General features: G+C 44.8%; 1 protein-coding gene across 12 annotated transcripts in view; it reads left to right on the top strand.

Moving 5' to 3' along the window:
* Positions 1 to 1,559: 1,559 nt before the first annotated feature.
* Positions 1,560 to 23,174, top strand: part of KEAP1 (kelch like ECH associated protein 1) — a 43,676-nt gene continuing 22,061 nt past the window's right edge. For 2 of the 12 annotated variants that reach the window (XM_085885971.1, XM_085885972.1), the window contains exons 1-7: positions 1,762 to 2,001; positions 7,038 to 7,219; positions 12,910 to 13,919; positions 14,382 to 14,492; positions 15,191 to 15,436; positions 15,748 to 15,954; positions 21,954 to 22,172. In XM_085885971.1, the coding sequence (XP_085742097.1) occupies positions 13,536 to 13,919; positions 14,382 to 14,492; positions 15,191 to 15,436; positions 15,748 to 15,954; positions 21,954 to 22,172 (1,167 nt within the window). In that variant the 5' untranslated portion in view covers positions 1,762 to 2,001; positions 7,038 to 7,219; positions 12,910 to 13,535. Of the gene's footprint in view, positions 1,717 to 1,761; positions 2,002 to 2,071; positions 2,342 to 7,037; positions 7,220 to 7,558; positions 9,230 to 12,909; positions 13,920 to 14,381; positions 14,493 to 15,190; positions 15,437 to 15,747; positions 15,955 to 21,953; positions 22,173 to 23,174 lie in introns of those variants that run through there. The other 10 variants (XM_085885962.1, XM_085885964.1, XM_085885963.1 and 7 more) reach the window with 10 other exon arrangements.

Below are 23,174 nucleotides of genomic sequence, written 5' to 3'. Positions count from 1 at the left end.
GCTAAAACCAAAAAAAAAAAAAAGTTGGCTGGTTGACCTGTGAGGCCACATTGTGGCAGCTGACATTGCCCGTTTCCAGTGGACAGTTGTCCGGTATGGGTGGTAGTCTGATCCATATCTCTTATTGACCTTTCTTGACCACCACCCACCCTTATCCCTCTTCTTTGTCCATTGACTGCAACAACACACAAAATTATTTCAACATTAACATTGGTCAATTGGAGTTATTCGACTTGATAAATAATTGTGGGTACGTACAGTGGTGACTTGTTTGTGAAGACACTGGACTGGTATCCTCGAGGTTGTGAGTTCAAATCTGGTTGAAGGCAGCAGTGTGGGGGATTTTGATGCCAAACTTCAGGAAGGATTGTAACTTTCAGAACGGCAATGTCCCTATTGGATTGTGGGTAAAAACCCAATTGGCTCACAAATGACCTTACTTCTATGGACAATATGCTTGTCCCTCCAGATGTGGTCTCCACGTTTGTGATGCTGGTGCACTCAATGTGGTTGACTCTTATTTGCTTCCCTTGTTATACAGGTCATTGTTACCTTTTATTTTATTTTATCAAGATCGGATCAAAACCCACTGAGCTATGCTCGGGACAGACAGACAGACAGACAAGCCGGTAGGCGGACATGGGTAGTCGCCTACTCAAGAGAACCTGACGCGATGGGCCTGTTCGATGGGGAATGACCTGAGGATTAAGCACAAGAAAATTCATGATTCCAGCTTCAAGGGTTAATGCTGCAGATTGTTTTTTCGTTAAAATACCCCCACATTTAGAGGTTTTTCGGCCGTTGCTAGGCAACGGAGGGTCCATAGCAACGGTTCTTTCTCACACATAACTAGGACATACCATGAACCTACCATACCAGTTTCATGTATATCTGACTCATAGTCTCCAAGATGTAACGAACTTCTTTTTTTTTTTTTATTGTTTTCGACCAGGGTTCATTCAAAGTCTATCTTCTCCGACAGTTTTCATAGGATCCGGCTGGAAATTTTGACAATATGGCTGAATGTACTGCCCACAGTCACTCGTGGCCCGATTTTTGATTTTCGAAAAAATAATTTCTTTATGATTTTTCAAAAATTTCAAAGTCCCGTTGCTCGGCAACGGTGGTGTCCATAGCAACGGTTCTCATTTGCACACAACTAGTTCATGGTATGAACCTACCAACCAAGTTTCATCGAAATCGCCATTGTATTAACGGAGCACTGGACCGAACAGAGGGACAGACAGACAGACAAACATATCGACGGAAAAACTGATAATAAGGGTAGAACAAATTTCAAAATGTTAAAAAAAAAAAAATTTTCGACTGGATCGACTACCAGACAGACAGACAGACAGACAGACAGACAGACAGACAGACAGACAGACAGACAGACAGACAGACAGACAGACACCAATAACGAATATAGTGGTCACTTATTTTTTTTCGTGAACCAATTATTTTATCGATTTACTTCACCCTCCCCAGACAATATGTCACCTCATTCTTAACCAATCACGGTTGAGTTTGATCTGCACCACACCATAAGCACACGTGATCAGATTGAAGCGACGTCACGATCACGGCCCATCATTGACATTGACCTTGGTTCAGGTGAACCTTGACGATCGCAATCCACCACTGAGCGGTGCGTGCGGTGAGGGTCCAAATCAGAGTTCGAGTCGTTTGTCCCACTCACGTGTTACTACGTCCGCAGTACGTCGTATATAGACAGACAAACGTTTACCAAAAAAGGTTCCAATTGTATTTCTAACGAAGTGAGAATGAAAATGATAAGAGAGCGAATAACTCGGATACACACACGACATGGGAGAAGGAGGAAAATAGTGCTGAGTCATCGTGACTCGCTCGTTTCTCCTGGTCTGTCCCGGTCGAACGACGAAGCATGATGTGGATCCCAGAAGGACGGATCGAGGGATCGAGGAGCCTGCCTCAGCGCCTGTAGGATAGCGCGGGGGTCGGTGGGGCCTGGCGAGCCAGGTACTGAGAAACCGATCGGAGCGCGTGCTCGAGTGTACCGACGTCTAGTCGAGGCCGGGTGAGGCGCGATTCGCTAGGCCCGACGTCTAGTCGAGGCCGGGTGAGGCGCGATTCGCTAGGCCCGAGGGGGGCGATGATTCGCGTTAGAAGTTAATTCTCGTTTAATTCATCCGTTCGGATCGTCGTCCCATCGTTGCCACGATGTGCTGAGAGCACCGTAGACGTGAAAATACTGCTGTTCACGTGCGAATCGGATGCAGATTGAAGCACGACAGACACCGATGGTTGCTCGTCATTGTCGAGGCATTATCGGGTTGTTTTCACCTGTGTGGTGGACTCGGTGCGTTAACAGGTAGAAGTAGTCGCCTACGATGTGCATTTGGTAGCTTAATGCAGGGATTGACCTGATAAAAGGTTGATCAATGTCGTTGTGTCGCTCCATTTGGAATTCGACACAACGTTGAGCACAAATTACAAGTTGTGACTGTTGAACAGTGTGGTAAATGTGGTGAGCACGATTAAGGCCTAAGTCACATTTGCTCTACGGCGGCCGTACCCCCCACCCCCCCTGAATTGACAGAAACGTGCGGCGGCCGCAGAGTTTCTGAGGTGGCCTCAGGGTGGCCCTATGTCGTATGGCTATATTTTACAGGCCGTAAGGTCGCCGTGGAATTATAACGCGGAGTTAGAACTTTTTTCATTTCTCCGTTCGCCGTAGCAATTTGACAAGCCCAAACAAAAGAACTGGTTAAAAAAAAAAAGAATCCACTCGTTACCGTCGGTCTGGCCACACGTTCGCCTTAGGGCCCCCCTGCAGTCGCCTTGCGTCTGCCTTGAAAATTCTATGGCCGCCGCAGGAACGCCCTCAGGTCACCCTGCGACATCAAATCAAAGACCGTACGGCAACCCCACGTTTTCGGTCTCCACAATTTCTAAATACGCCGTGCGGCTCCCCGAAAAATAAAAACATATGTGACTGCTACATTGTGTGACTGTGGAAATACTGCGGACGCCGTATAATTGCTAGTGGCCGTAGATTTTGTAGACCCTATGGCCGCCGTGCCAAATGTGACTTCGGCCTTACCAAGGGTCTTGCAGAGCGCTCGCCAAGTGGCTTAAGCGTTGAAACAAGCACTCCATTGCAAACGGATAAGGAACGGCTGGCTTGGCAAGCGCTAACTAGCCACTTGGTAAGTGAGCACACTGCTGAATAACCCCCACACTGTAGTGTGCAAAAGTGCAAACGTTGCACACAAGCAGAACCATTGTTCCGTTAGGCCTAAGTCACATTTGGCACGGCGGCCGTAGGGTCTACAAAATCGACGGCCACTTGCAATTATAGGGCGGCCGCAATATTTCCACAGTCACACAATGTAGCAGTCACATCTTTATTATAATACCAAGCTTGCACACTAAAAACTCTGCTCGCCATCACACGATCCCTATGAAATTGCTGTGGCACTTAGCGGACATGCCGACAATGTTTGGGAAGTCTTGGCGTTCCATAGTACCACTTGCATTTTGCACAATGCGTATTGTTGTCATTCCCCGTGTACGGTCTGTCTTCTGCTACCAGCTATGTTGTACTGCTATCCCGTGCATGTGCACGGGTATCACTAGTATGTTTTTATTTTTCGGGGAGCCGCACTGTGTATTTAGAAATTGTGGAGACCGAAAACATGGGGGTGCCGTACGGTCTTTGATTTGATGTCGTACGGTGACCTTAGGGCATTCCTGCGGCGGCCATAGAATTTTCAAGGCAGACGCAAGGCGAACGTGCGGCCAGACGGACGGTAACGAGTGGGTATATATACCAGTTCTTTTTTATACTGAAATAAAAATATAACAGTTCGGAATATACCAGTATATATAACTGAATATACTATAACTATAATATATATAACTGAATATACCAGTTTATATAACTGAATATACTATCACTATATATATATATATATATATATATATATATATATATATATATATATATATATATATATATATATATATAATTGAATATATCAGTATATATAACTGAATATACTATAACTATAATATATATATAACTGAATATACCAGTTTATATAACTGAATATACTATAACTATAATATATATATCTGAATATAACAGTTTATATAACTGAATATATTATCACTATATATATATATATATATATATATATATATATATATATATATATATATATATAATTGAATATACCAGTATATATAACTGAATATACTATAACTATAATAATATATATATATATATATATATATATATATATATATATATATATATATAACTGAATATACCAGTATATATAACTGAATATACTATAACTATAATATATATATATATATATATATATATATATATATATATATATATATATATATATATATATATATATATATATATATATAACTGAATATACTATAACTATAATATGTATAATTGAATATACCAGTTCGGATTACTGCAGACACCTATACTCCGATATCTAGCGGGAGTGCACGGTGGACACACGGTCGACGCAGACTGCCACGGAGGCCGTACATAGGACTCACGGCGGGCGTAGGGGAACTGTACGTCGACCCTGCGTTGCCCGCAGGTAGTCACACAGACCGCAAAGCCACCATACGTTGAACACAGGGACGCCTTAGGACTACCCTACAGCGACCGTGGAAATAGTGCGGACGCCGTAATTTTTTGGGGGTTGGCAAAATTCATTTTTCATTGATAAGAGCCTACGGCAGCCGCACGAATTACGCAAGCCCACCGTACGCCCCTACGTACGATTGACGTGGAACACATCTACGTCACAGCTTGGCTTGTCGAATTGCTACGGCCAACGTAGAAATGAAAAAAGTTATAATTCCGCGCTATAATTCCACGGCGACCCCTACGGCCTGTAAAAGATAGCCATACGGCGTAGGGCCACCCTGAAGCCACCTCAGAAACTCTGCGGCCGCCGCATGTTTCTGTCAATTCGGGGGGGGGGGTGGGGTACAGCCGCCGTATCCCAGCCGTAGAGCAAATGTGACTTAGGCCTAACTGAACACACCCCAAGTATCACTTCGTGCTGTGTTAAACATTACCCCGCGCGAGTGAATTGAAAAGCGGGGTTAAGCAGTTGGTTCATTTTGTTTGATTCTCCCCCCACCGACCATCTACCACATCCCCACACCACCCCCCACCCTGCTACACAATCACTTCTCTTCTCCCTCCCTACTACCAACCCATCTTCCTTCCTCATCCACCCACCAACTACGATTCATCATGTGATGTATCCTGTCTTCCTGCCCCCACTACCACCACCCTTCTTTACTCAATCCGACCCAACCATTACCACCAATCTGTCCTTCCCCCCTCCCACACATTTCCATACTACCCCACTCTTCTGTATAACCTCCCACCAACTACAACTCAAACTTCTATCCTTCTTCCTACGACCACTCATCTTCCAACTTCCACTCTCTTCTATTGTCCCCACTACCATCCCTTTTCCCCCCACTACCACCCACTTTCCACCCTCCCCACTACCACCTATCTTCCACCCTCTCCACTACCACCCATCTTCCATCCTCCCCACTACCACCCATCTTCCACCCTCCCCACCACCACCCATCTTCAACCCTCCCCGCTTCCATCCCTCTTTCCCCCACTACCACCCATCTTCCACCCTCCCCACAACCATTCATCTTCCATCCTCCCCACTACCACCCATCTTTCACCCTCCCAACTACCATCCTTCTTTCCCCCACTACCACCCATCTTTCACCCTCCCAACTACCACCCATCTTCCATCGTCCCCACCACCACCCATCTTCCACCCTCCCCGCTTCCACCCCTCTTTCCCCCACGCCCACCCATCTTCCGCCCCCCCCTCAACCATTCATCTTTCATCCTCCCCACTACCACCCATCTTTCACCCTCCCAACTACCATCCCTCTTTCCCTCACGACCATCCATCTTGCATCCTGCCCACGACCATTCCCCTTCCACCCTTCCCACTACCATCCCACTTTCCCCCTCCCCACTACCACCCCATTTCTGTCCTCACCCTCTATTCTGTCCTGACATGCCCCCTCTCCCTCAATTTATTATCCTCCATTTGGAGTTCGTCCCGGTTAGGGTTGTTTCCAGTCTGAATTCTCCCTCTCTCCCCCTCTCCTCTCCCCCCCTCTCTCTGTGCCTCTCTCTATCTCTATCTCTATCTCTATCTCTCTCCTCCCCCCTCCTCATGATATGCAGGGGGTTATAAATGCACATTTTATCATTGCTCCCCCTTCTCTCATTTCAGGTTTTTTTTTTTCTTTTTCTACCTTTCCTTGTTTCCTAACTAACTTCTATTTCTGATTTTATTTCTACCTTTGCTTCTTTTTGTCTTCGCAAGGAATTTTTTTTTGTGTGTTTTTGGCAACGTTGCATGTGAGTGTCCTTTGGACGACGTCAGAACCCTCTTCTCCCCCCCCCCCGCCCCAACCCCTCCACCTTATCTTCATAAGTTTGATATGAACAATTTTCTCCTGATGATGAAGCCTAAATATAGAAAAGGCAAATATTGTTTGTACGAAGATGCATTTTGACCTCTAGGGCAAGGTGCACGTGTATTGTTTGGATAAGATCTGCTGTGTACCTTTATGTTTGTGCTAAAGTGAATGTTTAACTTCATCATCATGTTTGGATTTTCTTTCCTTCCAAAAGCATCATGAAGGGCGATGAAGCTATTAATTTTTGCAAAACCTGATTTTGAAATTGCATGATCCGTGGAGGAACATAAATCAAATTTTTTATTCTTCCACAATTACAGCTATCTGATAGTTGTACTAATTTTACAACACCCGATACTTACCTTAATTTGAATACTAAACTTCAAAGCACACATGCCTGAACACGTGTCACATCACATGCAAGGCAATCAAAATGTCATTTGGGCTCATATGCATATTTCAGTCACCTGATGCTCCCCCACCCTTCCTCCCCACCCTCCACTTCTTTGGATACTGAACACTTGCACACGATGTTCCAGAAGACGATCACTCGATGTTCTAAACTTCGGAACGTAACCTTGCCTGCTGTGCAGCTCGTCCAGTCGGTTGTGTTTCGTTCTGGAATACGAAGCTGTGAAGGCAGAAACAGCAGTTGGTGTTGCTGCGAACTAGTGGTCGCTCCCACCATCCAGGCGGGAGTACCCTTCTCGAACCACCTTCGGTGCGCAATGTCCTATGGGACTTTCTTGGAAATGCACTTTATAATTTTTTTGTCAGTTTTGAAAGGAAATTTATTCATCGCAACATATCATAATTTTGAGAAGGTAACATTCCATAATGAAGACTCGAAGGGCACATGGTAGAGTGCATGCCTGGTGTTGGCTTAATGCAGGCGTCGGCAACCTAAACCAGGCCGCGGGCCACTGGGCCACGTTCGGGCCACCTCGCGGGCCGCACCCCCCTCCCAACCCGAAAAAATAACAAACACACCTAAAAATCAATGATAATAAATGTAATTGTAAACTGAACCTTAAGACTTTCAGTAATCACAATGTGAAACAATTGATGTGAAGGCTGGTGATTCTTTGATGCAGACAGAGAGTCAATGTCCGGCTTGATGGAGGAGGAGGCCAGGAGGAGGACGTCTTGAAGATGAGCGTCTGTAAGCTGTGCTCTTGTCTTGTTCTTCGTCAGCTTCATGCGACTGAACAGCTGCTCGCAAGAGTATGTGGACCCGAACAATGTTGCTAAGCGCAGGGCCTCCGTAACAAGAGCCGGGAAAAGCACGTGAGGCTGAGAGCGAGTGCCAGAACTTCATTGGTGACAAAAGAGCAAACTTTGCGCGGTGGCTCTCTGAGCACTGGAGCTCAACGAGCTCCAGCTGAAGGTCGTCAGCCACCTCCACAGAATCCACATCAAAGAGAGCGGAGAATAGCTTGAACTCTTTCTCACAGGCGCGCACATCTTTGAAGCGTCCCTCGAACTCATCTCGCAGCTCAGACAGGGCAGCGGCGTAGCGACGGCAGGCAGCGGGGGTCGGGCGCAGCTCAGTCAATCGGGCGAAGTGAGTGAATTTGTTCTGGTTGAGCTGATGCTCCCACAGGCGAAGTTTGCATTCGAATGCCTTCACGAAGGCGAGGAGGTCAGGTACCAAGACATCTTTACCCTGCAGATGGATGTTCAGCTCGTTTAGATATCTAGTAATGTCCACCAGGAACCCGAGGTCACACACCCATGCGGGATCCTCGAACTGAAGGACAGGATTGCCCTTCTCCCACAGGAAAGACACCAGCTCATCCCTCAGGCTGAAGACTCTCTCCAACATCTTTCCTCGGCTGATGCAACGGACCTCGCAGAAGTAGATCAGGTCGCCGAACTCTGCCTCAGCGTCAGCCAGGAGATCGCGGAACTGTCTGTGGTTGAGAGCACGGGCGTAAACAAAGTTCACCGCCCTGACGACGACAGTCATGACCTCCGTAATGGTCACAGACTTGGTGCACAGAGCCTCCTGGTCCTGGTTAAGTGGACTAGAAGCCAAAATAATTTATTGTGACGTACAGAGACTGTGATATATGTGGAAGAATCATATGTCCACATATGTTAAATTTGCCGTCGGTTCAGAAAAATGTTTCGCGGGCCGCACCTAATGGAAATCCGGACAAGGCGCCGCGGGCCGCACGGGAGGAGCTCGCGGGCCGCATTTGGCCCGCGGGCCGCAGGTTGCCGACCTCGGGCTTAATGGTTCAGGTGATGGGTTTGAGATTTTCAGGTCCTGAGTTCAAATCCCGCTCATACATTGAATTAATACCAGGTGGGGTTGACTCAGCCTGTCATCCTTCTGAGGTTGGCAAAATGAGTACCAGCTTGCTGGGATGATCGAGTCATTTGAGTAGCCTGCGTCGGAGTGGCGACCCATCCAGGATTGTGCCCAATAGCCTCGGAGACTGCTTCGGCAGCACCGACGCTCTGTACAGAGTATGGTCCTAATGGATGTATGGTAGATTGCATACCTCTGCCTGGATCTGGATTCGTTATCTTCACCAAAATTGAATCGATTTGTCCTTGTGACGCACCCAACCTGCTCACCAAGTTTCATCCAAGTCTGTCCACAACTTTTTGAGATATCATGCACACAAAAACAAACAAGCAGACCACAGACAGACAGGGATGAAAACTGTGATGGATGGAGGTCATAAAGGAAGATGGTTTTTAATACTGGCGACCACAAAAGGTGGTTCTATTTCCAACACACACACACACACACACACACACACACACACACACACACACACACACACACACACACACACACACACACACACACACACACACACACACACACACACACACACACACACACACACACACACACACACACACACACCTGGAGAGAGTTCATAGAACACCTTACTTTGTTCATTGTTCAACTATATAATTCAATTGAAGTGAAATAAAGATTTTAAAGGTCGTATAAAAAAATTTAATTCCGGAAGTTTACCACCATTGCTGCAGCGTCTATTAAATCACCTGATTGAACACGTCGTATTAGTTATTCATGCCTGTTGTTTGTGTCCTTTATGACGTCCTGAAAAACAGTAAGTTTCCTGTTTGTAATGATTTTCAATTTTGTTTCACTGCCAAGCAGGCAGACAGAGTTAAAAAAAAAATAAATGAAATAACGCTTCTCTCTACGCATGTGCGGTTGTGACAAATTCACAACCAAAGTACTGCTAAACTACAGGTTCGTGTTCTTATTCCTGTTCCGATTTATGTTCAAAATATAACATTCAATTGGAATTAAAAGTGGTTCCTCAATCATAAACTGATATTTGTAGACCCACGGACCGACCAACAGACAGAAGTGAACCATTTGCTTAACCCCCTCTCTTCGCTTTGTGTGTTTAGGGCAATAATACATAAAGGAGCCATATAATATACGCATCTGCTTCATTATAGATAGATGAGATAAATGTGGAGAATTTTGTCCTTTGTTCCTTTTAAGTGGTGATCCACAATTGGTCTTCTGTTGAGATATATTTTTATCGGAACTTTTTGTTTACCTCTCATCATGTTGTTATTCCTTCTCAATGTGTTTTTTCTTTTGTGTTGATTTTTTTTGTCCATTAGCATCTCCAGGTTAATTCAATTCAATTTTAGCGTGTGCACCATCCCATCGGTCAAATAGTTCTTCAGGCAGACATTGAAATGTTCAATCCTCATGTTACAGGCAGGGCCATAGATTTGAGGAGACTTCAAGCTGGCCTTCGTTTCTGCTAGGATTTGCTGGTAGATGTTAATTATTCAGGAAGTGGAGTGGAGTGGCCATATCAGCAGCATAGGTGAACCTCCAGAAATGATACAAACCACCTGGCAGGTGCTGCATTTACATGAATGACTTGAAATTGTATATACTAGTGCGTGCCAGTACGTGCGTGGCCGTACGTGCAAACAAGACAAAAAAATTTTCAAACCGTGTGCCAGAAACAACAGCCGCACAGGCCGTTCCTTCGCTCTCACGTGCCCGTACATGCGTGCCCATACCAGTTTCTTCTGCACGGCGCCTTGCCTCGTGTCCAGTGTTGTCTGCCAAGCGAGCAGTTCATTCTTCATCCGTTTCTTCTGCACGACGCCTTGCCTCGCGTTCAATGTTGTCTGCTAAGCGAGCAGTTCATTCTTCATCCGTTTCAGCTGCACGGCACCTTGCCTCGCATTCAATGTTGTCTGCCAAGCGAGCAGTTCGTTCTTCATCCGTTTCTTCTGCACGGCGCCTTGCCTCGCGTCCAATGTTGTTTGCCAAGCGAGCAGTTCGTTCTTCATCCGTTTCTTCTGCACGGCGCCTTGCCTCGCGTTCAATGTCGTCTGCTAAGTGAGCAGTTCGTTCTTCATCCGTTTCTTCTGCACGGCGCCTTGCCTCGCATCCAATGTTGTCTGCCAAGCGAGCAGTTCGTTCTTCATCCGTTTCAGCTGCACGACGCCTTGCCTCGCGTTCAGTGTTGTCTGCCAAGCGAGCAACTCGTGCTTCGTTAGATTCCATTGCACGTGCATGACGCGCAGCTTCGTTCCTTCGCTGTCGTAAATGACGACTGGATTGGGGCATTGTGTTTAAGGAAATCGAGAAAGAAAGAATACAGTAAGTCGATAAATCGAGAACGAATACAGTAATCGTCACTGACTGGATTGGGGTATTGGGTTTAAGAAAATCGAGAAAGAATACAGTACTTGTCACTGTCTGGAAGTTAAGTCCTCACTGTCCGGAAGTTCGCATATCGCAGTTACAATTATTCGCAATTTAGTTTTAATGGCCAATTATTCAATTAGCGCCAACGTATTTTGCCTTTTCGCAATGTCGTGGCAAGGAAAAACAAAAAGAGAAGAGAAGAGAGAGAAAAAGAAATCTTTGTGCAAAAAAATAATAATAATTACTTCCTGCTTCGGAGCATACCAGCTCACTCTGATGTTACCAAAATTTATGCACCGTCTAATATGAAAACTATCATAACTTGGGGCATTGTGTTTATCTATAAATGCGCATAAGAAATCGAGAAATTATTAGAATACACGAAGTCATCATTATCCGGAAGTCCGTACGTTGTAACCCATAATGGGGAACACGGCTGAGGTTCCCTTCCCCCATCGGCCACACCCACGCTGCAACATGTCTTGTCATTGGTTGGTAAATAAATGGCCATAACTTGCGAACCACTTGTCCGATTAATATCAAACCTTGAAAAGGCACATCCTCGGGTCCCCAGCAATATATCTGGCAAGTTTCAATTAGATCGGACCAGTGGTTGTCGAGAAACAGCGGTCACACACACACACACACACACACACACACACACACACACACACACACACACACACACACACACACACACACACACACACACACACACACACACACACACACACACACACACACACACACACACACACACACTTTCTGCTGGAATTATAGATATATTGTACAATTGTAGGATGGTGGTGGTACTCCTCTTGGCAACCCTTTGGTAGGGAATTTAAAGTGGTGATATTTCCATAAAGTGATACTTTCTTCTGGAACACACTGCAACTTGGAAAAAAAATAATTGGGATTATACTGTAACCATATTTGGCGTTGCTGGACAACTCTGTGGAGTTTTTCTTTTTGATATAGAACACACAAAAAAGTTAAATGTACAAATAGTGATCATTTTTTGGGGTGGGGCACACTACACCTGAAAATTATTTTTCAGATAATCACCATATTGTATCTTGCTGGACCACCCTGTAATGTTTTTACCTCTGCCACCGAAGGTGAAGGAGGTTATGTTTTCACCCCTTTCTGTCTGTTTGTGTACATGATATCTCAAAAAGTTTTGGACGGATTCGGATGAAATTTTGTGGACAGGTTCGGTGTGGGACAAGGACGAACTGATTAGATTTTGGTGAATATACAGATCCTAATCCAACTACTTGGATTTTTTAAAAGTGATTCTTCACCATTGACAGATAGGGCGAAACCGATATATAGCATGATATCTCAAAAAGTTGTTGACGGATTTGGACGAAACTTGGTGGACATGTTGGGTGTGTGACAAGGACGAATTGATTCGAGTTTGGTGAAGATCCGAATCCGGATCTGGATACGAGAATTATTTAATTTTAACGTGATTCTTCACCATTGAGAGTCGGTGCCAAAAACGATATAGTACTGCATAGCACAATATTTCAAAAATGTATTGGGCTCGATATGTTCTCGTGGATCAGGCAATTACGTGGTGGAGGTATGCGCTCGACCGAGTGGCCTTCTCGTTTTGTGATGTAAAACACCAAGTGAACAATTTTGAAGTTTTTGTCATATATATATGTACATGGTTGTGCATTAGCTCCACTATATTATGAATGTAATGGAAAATTCTGTGGTTTCAGGTTGGTGCAAGGCAATACAACACAGGAAGCTTCAAAGTTGGAGGGGGGAAAGGAATACGCAAATGAGAGGTTGGATGGTGAAGCATGCAGAACAAGACGTGTTCGAGAGATGTTTTGTGGTTGTGATGGGCGAACATTTACAGTGGATGCGAAAGCAAACTTGCTGCCAACATGTCAGAAACCACATGCCATCTGTGTGTCACGGTCACGTCTAACTAGTCGAAGGACTGGTGATACGTTTGGGCTCCCAAGTAGCATGTCCATTCATTTTCTGCGAGTCAACGGCAGATACAATTCGACATCGTTGTTGGACGAACATTATCTGTTTTATATCCTTGGATTTTGCACAGCCAACAACAGGATTGCTGCATTCCTCTTATACTTGCATGCTAATGTTATCTAGTTATTTATTTTACATTTTTATTCATTTTTTTCTCTCATGATACTCATTCCATTCTTTTTCTCACTGAGACCCCCAAACTTTTATTTGCTCTTTTCCATTTCAAGATGATACTTCATCATATATGTGGTCAGAGAGTAGATGTTATGTCAGTATGAGCAAGTAACGAAGGCTCATGCAAATGTAAGGACATTCCAAAATATATAAGTGTTCCTCCAGCTAAAGAATGTCTGATCCACCTCGGCGACTGTGCTTTAGGCACTGCTCTCGAAATCGGGACAGTGGTCGAGTGGAAGGAAGTTCTGGAGGACAGCAGGAAGACGGAAATCGAGCAGGAGGAAGGGAAGTGCAAGAAGTATTACGGGATGAAACGCCAGCAGGTGGAGGAGAACAATCAAGTGCTGGAGTAGGGCCTGGGTCATACAAGCAGTTAGCTGGGGGGTGTTGCCCAATTGCTGCACACACTCTACGTGGAGGCGGTTACATGGACTACACCCTGGAAGGTCATACAGCCGAAGCCTTCAACATCTTGAACGAGCTGCGATTGGCTGGACATCTTTGTGACGTCACATTGCGGGTGCGCAAAGGTGACTTGGAAGAGGATGTGAAGGTGAAGATTTTAAAACTCCCATAATCATAATTGATATACACACACTTCTCCATCGTATGCATCATCTTTATTGATGCTTTTCATGTTTGTTTTTAAGCTCACATTACTGAGTTCCTTGAATAGCCTGTGTCGGCTACTCCTGTCCTTGAATAGCCTGTCCTTGAGTAGACTGAATTGCTGCTTTTTATTAATAAAGGGTCCTTTTGGTGTGGTGATTTGAGGTGTTGGTATGCAGTGTGACATGTCAGTTATTATTTAGGTTAGAACATGGTTTGGTGGGGTGGGATGAGTTCTGTTGTGGATATGAACAGAGATAATTTTCTAGCTGTCCCAAATGGCATCAATAGAGGAGGAAATGAAAATTTGGAGAAATTAGGAATATGTGGTGTGGTGAGGAAAGGAAAGGCAGAATTTTATCCTGGCTTATTGAAATTGGTGATATGCATCTGGTGTATTCCACAGGCGCATAAGGTGGTGCTGGCATCATGCAGCCCTGTGTTTCGTGCCATGTTCACTGCCGGCCTGCGGGAGAGTGCCATGGAAGTTATTCCGATTGAAGGCATACACCCCAAGGTAACACAGGAGAATGGACAGGACCTACCTCGTATCTGTTTGAGGGTGGAGTGAGTGCAGGGGTTGGTGAGTGTGGAGCGAGTGAATGGGGTGGTCACTGTGGAGCGAGCGCATCGGGTGGTGACTGTGGAGCGAGCGCATCGGGTGGTCACTGTGGAGCAAGCGCATGGGGTGGTCACTGTGGAGCGAGCGCATGGGGTGGTGACTGTGGAGCGAGCGCACGGGGTGGTGACGGTTATTATTTTTGTGTTGTTGCATGTTTGGATTATTATCTTGTATAAACAGCTGGGCAGTCCTGTTTCCAGCTTAAGTTGTTTGTACTTGTCTATTTAACTGTCTGTTTCTCGCTCTGTTACCGCAAGAACTAAGGGCACACACCAAACGTGCTAAAGCATGTTGCTTCTCAGTGCTACAAATCATGGGGCAATATATTGTCATATAATTACAGAAAACATTCCTCTATATAAACCATAAGTCCATTGTACACGATCGTTTAAGAACAATATTTGCATACATTTGTTTGAACACATGTATGTGTGTTGAGCTTACATTTTGATCACTAAAATGTCATTGTATTATCATATGAAGGCTTAGGGTATTCAAAAGATGTCTGGTGTATTGACCATTTGTATTTCCAAGGTTATTTCGAATTTCGTTCTTGATGTAGCACATTGGTGATTTGTTTAGTTTTTGTGCAGGTGATGCAGCGGTTGGTGGAGGCAGCGTACACAGCGCGGCTGTCCGTGGGCGAGCGGTGTGTGCTGGCCGTGCTCCAAGCGGCTGCTATGTACCACATGGAGAGCGTGGTGCGTGTGTGCACTCATTTTCTAAAGGAGCAGCTTGATCCCAGCAATGCTATTGGCATCGCAGCCCTGGCAGAGAGCCTGGGCTGCAACGAGCTGCATCAGGCTGCACGACATTACATCTATCGTAAATTCTCTGAGGTACTAATTACTGTTATGGCTGAACCATTGTTGGAAATGTGAGAAGCTGTGATCAAATATGCAAATCGGAAAGTTCTCAAACTTAAATGACGCAAGACAATTGTTTGACTTGTGAACTGCCTTTGTTCAAAGGAGAAAGTTTCTGCAGCCAATTTTCCCATAAATACTGTACTCCTTTCACTGTCACTAATTATCAGGAAGTACATCTTGCATGTCACCGAAAGGCAGGTTGTTGTAATTATGTTAGTACTTGCTCTGTCACCCTCTGAATTTGTTCTTTATAACCTCCATTTTCTTCCCATCTATCTCAGGTGTGCCAACACGAGGAGTTCCTGTCCTTGCCCCACTGTCAGCTGGTCAGCTTGATATCGCGTGATGAGCTGAGCGTACGCTGTGAGTCTGAGGTGTTCAACGCGTGCCTCACCTGGGCACGACATGACTTACCCACGCGACACCCGTACATGTATGCAGTGTTGAGTGCTGTACGCTGTCATTCACTTACCCCATCGTTCCTTCAGGTACCTGGATTGCTCACTGACTCACGATTTATGCATTTCCTCATTGTTCTTTAGATTAATTTCAATTCAACCTTATTGCTGCTGTCTGTCATGTTGAAGTTAAGAAATTGCAAGGGTATGTCTTCTTCTTCCTCTTTCGGCTTGCTCCCGCTAGGGGTCGCCACAGCGGACCAACTGTCTCCATTTTGCTCTATCCTCCACATCTTCCATTGACACTCCAACCACCCGCATGTCCGCCCTCACCGCATCCATGAACCTCTTCTTTGGCCTTCCTCTTCTCCTCCTGCCTGGCGGCTCCATCTTCAACATCCTTCTCCCGATATACTCCGTTTCCCTCCTGTGCACATGTCCAAACCATCGCAATCTCGCCTCTCTCACTTTGTCTCCAAACCGTCCTACCTGCGCTGTCCCTCTAATACACTCATTTCTTATCCTATCCATCCTCGTCACTCCCAACGAGAATCGCAGCATCTTTAACTCTGCCACCTCCAGCTCTGCTTCCTGTCTTTTTGTTAGCGCCACCGCCTCCAAACCATACAACATAGCTGGTCTCACTACCGTCTTGTATACTTTCCCCTTCACTCTTGCAGCTACCCTTCTGTCACAAATCACTCCTGCAACTCTTCTCCACCCACTCCATCCTGCCTGCACTCTCTTTTTCACTTCTCTCCCACACTCTCCGTTACTTTGGACAGTTGATCCCAAGTATTTAAACCAATCCACCTTCCCCACCTCAACTCCTTGCAACCGCACCATACCACCACCCTCCCTCTCATTTACGCACATGTACTCCGTTGTCTTTAGATTAATTGTTCTTTAGATTAATTTCAATTCAACCTTATTGCTGCTGTCTGTCATGTTGAAGTTAAGAAATTGCAAGGGTATGTATGACTTGCTAAATAAAATTGGAGCTTAAAAGTCCTTTTAAAACTGATAGTGACAGCATTAACATTCCAATCAAAAAAAATGAGAAAGGTCAAAGTTTGAAAACCAAATACTGTACAGTAAAGCATAATATAATTAACATTTTGTCACACATTGCATGTGCAGTGACACAAAAAGTGGAGGTGGCATGGCCTAACCTGGCTTGCTGGCGGAGTTGGTGGGGGGGAGGGGGGATTCTCCGCAATCAATTTACTCACCATCCCATGTTCTGGTGCTCTATAATTTTGGACCTCGCCCTCAAATTTTCATCCTATGCTGCTGCACAATTTCATGGCTGGGTGGTGAGGCTCCCTCTGCAGGTCTCTGCCTGCTCCCAAATATGGCACCCACCGGGCCTCTGGTGCCACTTCTGAGTTACCTTTCTCCTTCCGAATTATGGGGAGCTCTCTGGCATATGGTGCCTCAGGTCCTCTCTCTCTGGGTACCTGGGCCCACTTCAAAAAATTTTGGCTCGCGCCTCTAGGCTCCGTGGCCTGCTCCGTGCCAGTGTGCACCCAGTGCTGCCAAACTTCAGACCGCGTGTGCACGACACACACACACACACACACACACACACACACACACACACACACACACACACACACACACACACACACACACACACACACACACACACACACACACAAGCATTTTAAGCCCATTTTCCCTCCGAGAGCAAGGGTTAGCCTTGCGGGCCCCATGACAATCATGGTTCCCTTTTTAAGGCAATGTTTTTATGGCTGGATGGCCTTCCTGATGCCAACCCTTTAGTCGCCTCTTAGGACACGCAGGGATATGGTGTACCTATTCTAAACCGGGGCACACACTGGGAAAACTTCAGACTGAAGCGAAGACCTTTAATTTTCAGATGTCTTCCTCCAAAAGACAGGAACTCCTTGTGTTGGCCATTGTGCAACCAATGCCCTTCTGCCAAACTCCCAGCCTGTCAATGAACTCTTGCACCCAATAAACAAAAGTTTATTTCTTCCAGCACCAACACGGTAGCAGCATCCATATTCCGAAACACCTGAATCCCCTCTATCTACCTCACCTAAATATGGATTCCTTTCCACAGGAATGTGTGCTTCTTCTTCATCAATCACACTCTCTTTACACCATTCAACCAATCTTGATGACTAAAAAATTTGGTTCACACACCTTATTCACCTCATCACATCTTCATCCATTCCTCCTTTCATCCCTAATCCTGTCGGGACGGGGAGTGGAAGAAGGAAGTGCCAATTCATAAAACATAATTCCCAACATCTATTTAAAGGTCCCCTGACATGCAAAACTTTCTGGTTATTTATATATTAACTTGACCTTCCTAGTGAAGAAATCACCCATGTTTTTTTTTTTAATCAAAAATGGGATAATTAGAGCAATATTTCGATCATTTCTGGTGCCTTTCACAACTTGCTATGCCCCGCCCCTTAAAAAAGTTGACCAGCGAATCGCAGCGTTGACGTCACAAACAGAAACTCGCACAGAGTGGATTGACTCGAGATCTCTAGAGTCTAGACCAGCGTTTCTCAACCTTTTTACCCTTGTGGAACCCTTGAAATAGTTTTCATGTCTCAGGGAACCCCTGCATTAAAATTATTATATACCATTATTAATATCTAGCTCTTTTATATTTTTATCATAGTTCACGTGGTAAATATAATATATTTTTTTTCAGATACCTGGTTTAAGGAAAAAATGTCTCCCTTTTTGTCAAATTTATTGGCAATGAAAAAAAAACAACATACTGCTCGTTTATGAGACCTCACGCCGAGGTTTTAATTCACAAAAAAAGTTTTTTTCTTTCGTTTGAAAACGTTAGTTTTGAAAGTGTTTGTCAACCCTGAGTCTGTTTGACAATTAAAAAACACACCTCATGTAACTTGATCAACAAAACTTAAACAAATAAAGCTGAAGTAATAAAGGTAAACAGAAGAACTAACGTTAAGAAAGAGAGAGACTTCGCGCTAGGAAGCACAGAGAAGATAGATGGACACCGTGTATGCATCCCATACTTGAGTCCGTCACTCAATGATACACAAATCCGCCGCGTACAGGACGTCCACTAACCAGTGAGGGCGGTTTCACACTGGCGCCATATAGACATCGTTAAATACATTCCCTATGGTTGTTATAATTGTAAATAATACAAGAGGTTGAAGCCTCTATTATAATAACCAAGGAGTTTCCAACAATATGCCGTACGTGTATAGTAAAATTACGAATATTACATCAAACAAAAACTACTCAAAAATACATCAGCCTATTTATTACTGTTTCTCGCGGAACCCCTAGCGACCTCTTGCGGAACCCTAGGGTTCCCGGGAACCCCGGTTAAGAAACACTGGTCTCGACTCGTCCGATAAATCTGTCGTCCGTCCGACTAGGCCTATAAATCTGACGTGCTGTAGCTTTCTTTTATTAATCTCTTTTCTTCATTGTTTCTGTTTCTCTTTCTCTCTCTCTCTCTCTCTCTCTCTCTCTCTCTCTCTCTCTCTCTCTCTCTCTCTCTCTCTCTCTCTCTCTCTCTCTCTCTCTCTCTCTCTCTCTCTCTCTCTCTCTCTCTCTCTCTCTCTCTCTCTCTCTCTCTCTCTCTCTCTCTCTCTCTCTCTCTCTCTCTCTCTCTCTCTCTCTCTCTCTCTCTCTCTCTCTCTCTCTCTCTCTCTCTCTCTCTCTCTCTCTCTCTCTATATATATATATATATATATATATATATATATATATATATATATATATATATATATATATATATATATATATATATATATATAGTACAGCCTATGGCTGCTGGTTGCATCATTGGTTGGGACGCGGCTATGCCGCTGATGCAGTGTCCCCCTTACCAGTACACTGGTGCTCATTTTGCCGACCTCGCAAGGATGATAGGCTGAGTCAACCTCCTGGTGTATTTTAATTCAGCGGCCAATGAGGCTTGAACTCAGGACCCTAGGATCCCAAGCCGCCACTCTCACCATGAAGCCAACACCAGACTTATTGTTCTCTACTGGCACTACATGACAACAGTAGGAATAAAATAAATAAAAATGCAACAGAACGTCAGATTTATCGGACTACTCGAGACAATTGTGTCACAAGGTGTGTTCTGCACACAAGTTTTCATCGTATCCGGACAGCGAGATTGCTTCGTTTTATGCGCGGAGAGACACGGCCGATGACATGGGCTGGCCTTGATTGCGATTTATTCGCCGCGGTGCAACATGTCCGCTGCGCTAGTCACGTCGCCTCACTAAAATATTTCTGATATCGAGCAGTATGCAAGTCGAATTTACATTATTGAATTACGAAGAGGATTTAGTCTAACCAGTTATTATTTCCGAGTCTTCCTTCGATGTCCTCCCGATCATAATGAACGCCGGGAATTTCATCACCATTTTCTTCTGCTTGTCCTGCTTTGGGCTCGAACTGCGAAGGCCGTATTTCATTTCCAGCTGCCTGAACTTCACCTCCCGCGACTACGTTATCCGACAATTCTCCATGTGATTCAGACCAAAATCCTTCATTTCTCTCACACTTACTGTCGCTACCAGACAAATCAAAGTCCATGCCATCCATTATTCAAAACCAAATGTTCGATTTTTTTTGATTTTTTTTTAAAGCAGAAATGAACGAAGCGATTGAGTCGACCAATCAAATCTGGAAACACAGAAAGATTTATTGGTGTGGACGCTTAAACTGCATGATGACACCTTGGTTCATCTACTGGAGGATTGATGTGGTGTTTTTGGGAAAGAAAAAAAAAAAAAACCCCCACCACCTTGGGATCAGGATTGCTTTCACTGAACTGTTGAAGGCCAAGTGGATGTTCTGGTGCATTATCTAAGAAGAGGATACCATTTGGAGGAAGACCTCTGGAAATTAAATGAGTCTTCACTTTAGTCTGAAAGTGGCAGAAATACCAATCATGCAGCAACACCTGCGTCATCCATGCTTTGGAGTTGTGAATCCACACCACTGGTAGCAGGGGGACAGAGACGCCCTTCAAGGCACGAGGGCATTTTGACTAAGACACCACTGTTGACTTTAAGAAAAAAAATCTCCAGAAGCATCAGAACAGAACATCAGGGTAATTCTGTGCTTGCACTGCTTAACTCCGAAGCTGGTGTCTCTTCCTTTATCATGTATGTTTGTTAGGGTTAGAGTTAGTTTTTTTCCAAAACATCCCCATCTAATCTGCTTTGAATGTCTGGTCAGGATGGTATTCTGCCACGATCTCCACAAACTTGGCCGTGAAATTCTCAGCTGCCTCGTTGTCCTCACCCTGCATGGAGCCTAAGTGAAATGCATGGCGACGCTTAAACTTTGCCAACCACCCATCAGAGGCCTTGATTGGCTTCTTCTCACCATTAGGCCCAGTGGCAGAATCACACAAGGCCTTAGCTTTCTCCATGATCATTGGGCCACTGATGAGTTCGAGTAAATTGCTCCTGTGTATTTGTGAGATCCACTGGAGCACATTGTGCTTTTACAGTTGATCACTTGTTTTCGAGCACAGTAACACTCACGCACTTGTCCTTGTGTACTTCATAATGAGTGATCTCTCTGACCACACTCACAATACCATCATTCGCTGGTATGCAGTACAAGGCTGCGGGTTACCATCATTGGCTGAGGGCATGGCTATGCCGCTGATGCAGTACCCTCTGCTGGTTACGGCAGGAATTTGGAATTTGTTCAAGGTGCTGGTGATAGCTCGCATACTCTTCGCGAAGAACACCATGGAATCTTTAACGTCAATGAATGAATGCCGGCAGATGGGACTCCCAGTTTAACGTCCATCCGAGGGATGGCACACCCATTGATTAATTGCCCTGCCTGTGAAACACCACGATGTGTGTGTGTGTGTGTGTGTGTGTGTGTGTATGTGTGTGTGTGTGTGTGTGTGTGTGTGTGTGTGTGTGTGTGTGTGTGTGTGTGTGTGTGTGTGTGTGTGTGTGTGTGTGTGTGTGTGTGTGCGCCTCTCGTCAAGGCCATCCTCTCAGGCTGCACAATATCATGTTTGCAAGTAACAACCGATGTCTCGGTCACTGATCGCTTGATCCCCTTTCATCCAGATGCAGCTGCAGAGGTGTGATGAGTTGCGACGAAACTCAGCATGCACACGGTTCCTGTGGAGTGTATTTCGTGAACTCACTCTCCACCAACCACCTGCGCAAGCACCACGCTCTCGCACGCCTGCAGTTCCACAGTTGCTGTACGCAGTTGGTGGATATCTCCGTCATTCTCTACCTATAATGGAAGCATTTGACACCCGTACTAGCAATTGGCTCACGGTAGGTTATTTATATAAGTGGTAAAGCTGCATGTTGTGATTTATAAGTGTAAAGATTGGTTTATAATAATTATCAACTGTCTTTGTCTGTCTGCCTGTCACGCTGTCTTCTCCTAAACGGTTGTGCATAAATTCACCAAACTTGGTAGTTATGATTACCACATGGCAAGAAGGTGTGAGAGCAGTATCAATTTTACCCCTCCCCCTGGGTCCCTGAGGGTGGGGTCAAAAGATCAAATACCCAAAAATGTCATTATGGGCACATTTTAAAACTTTTTGTTTTTTAATGAAACTTTGTATATCATCAACATTGGGGGACACATGAAATATGGAACAATTTTTTGGATTTGACCCACCGATTCATACCCCAAGGAGTGGCTATTTGGGATAATAGGGGTCAAAACGAACAAAAAACTCAAAATTTGATATTGGGTCATTCCGAGTGGAACTTTTTGCAATCTTTCAACTTTGCTTTAGGTGGGTAGTGTGGGGATTTGCGATGGCGCGCCATCGACTTTGCTCTAGTTTTATATTTGTACAGGGCTCATCGTCAGAAGTCAAGTTATCATGTGTTTTATGTTCTCGACTAACAAGATGTTTGCTTGATTTGGGGCCATCTCCATATCATGACAGAGTGCATTGGGGGGTTGTAAGCAAGGGAAAACTAGAAGGGCACTCGGTAAAGCGCATACCTCCGCCACGCAATGCCTGATGCACGAGAATACATCAGGCCCAAATCATTTTTTAAATATCATGCTATATATATCATTTTTGGCCCTATCTCTCAATGGTGAAGAATCACTGAAAAGAAAAAAATTAATAACTTTCATATCCAGATCCGGATTCGGATCTTCACCAAAATCTAATCAGTTTGTCCTTGTCTCACACCCAACCTGTCCACCAAATTTCATCCGGATCCCTCAACAACATTTTGAGATAGACAAACAAACAAACAGACAGAAAAGGGTGAAAACATAACCTCCTTCACCTTCGGTGGTGGAGG

The sequence above is a fragment of the Eptatretus burgeri genome, chromosome 6 (genome assembly GCF_056783735.1).
Source record: "Eptatretus burgeri isolate ZD-2024b chromosome 6, Ebu_testis_v1, whole genome shotgun sequence".
NCBI classification, from domain to species: domain Eukaryota; kingdom Metazoa; phylum Chordata; class Myxini; order Myxiniformes; family Myxinidae; genus Eptatretus; species Eptatretus burgeri.
Note: the sequence above shows the minus strand (reverse complement) of the source record. Positions and strands in the feature narration are given on the sequence as shown.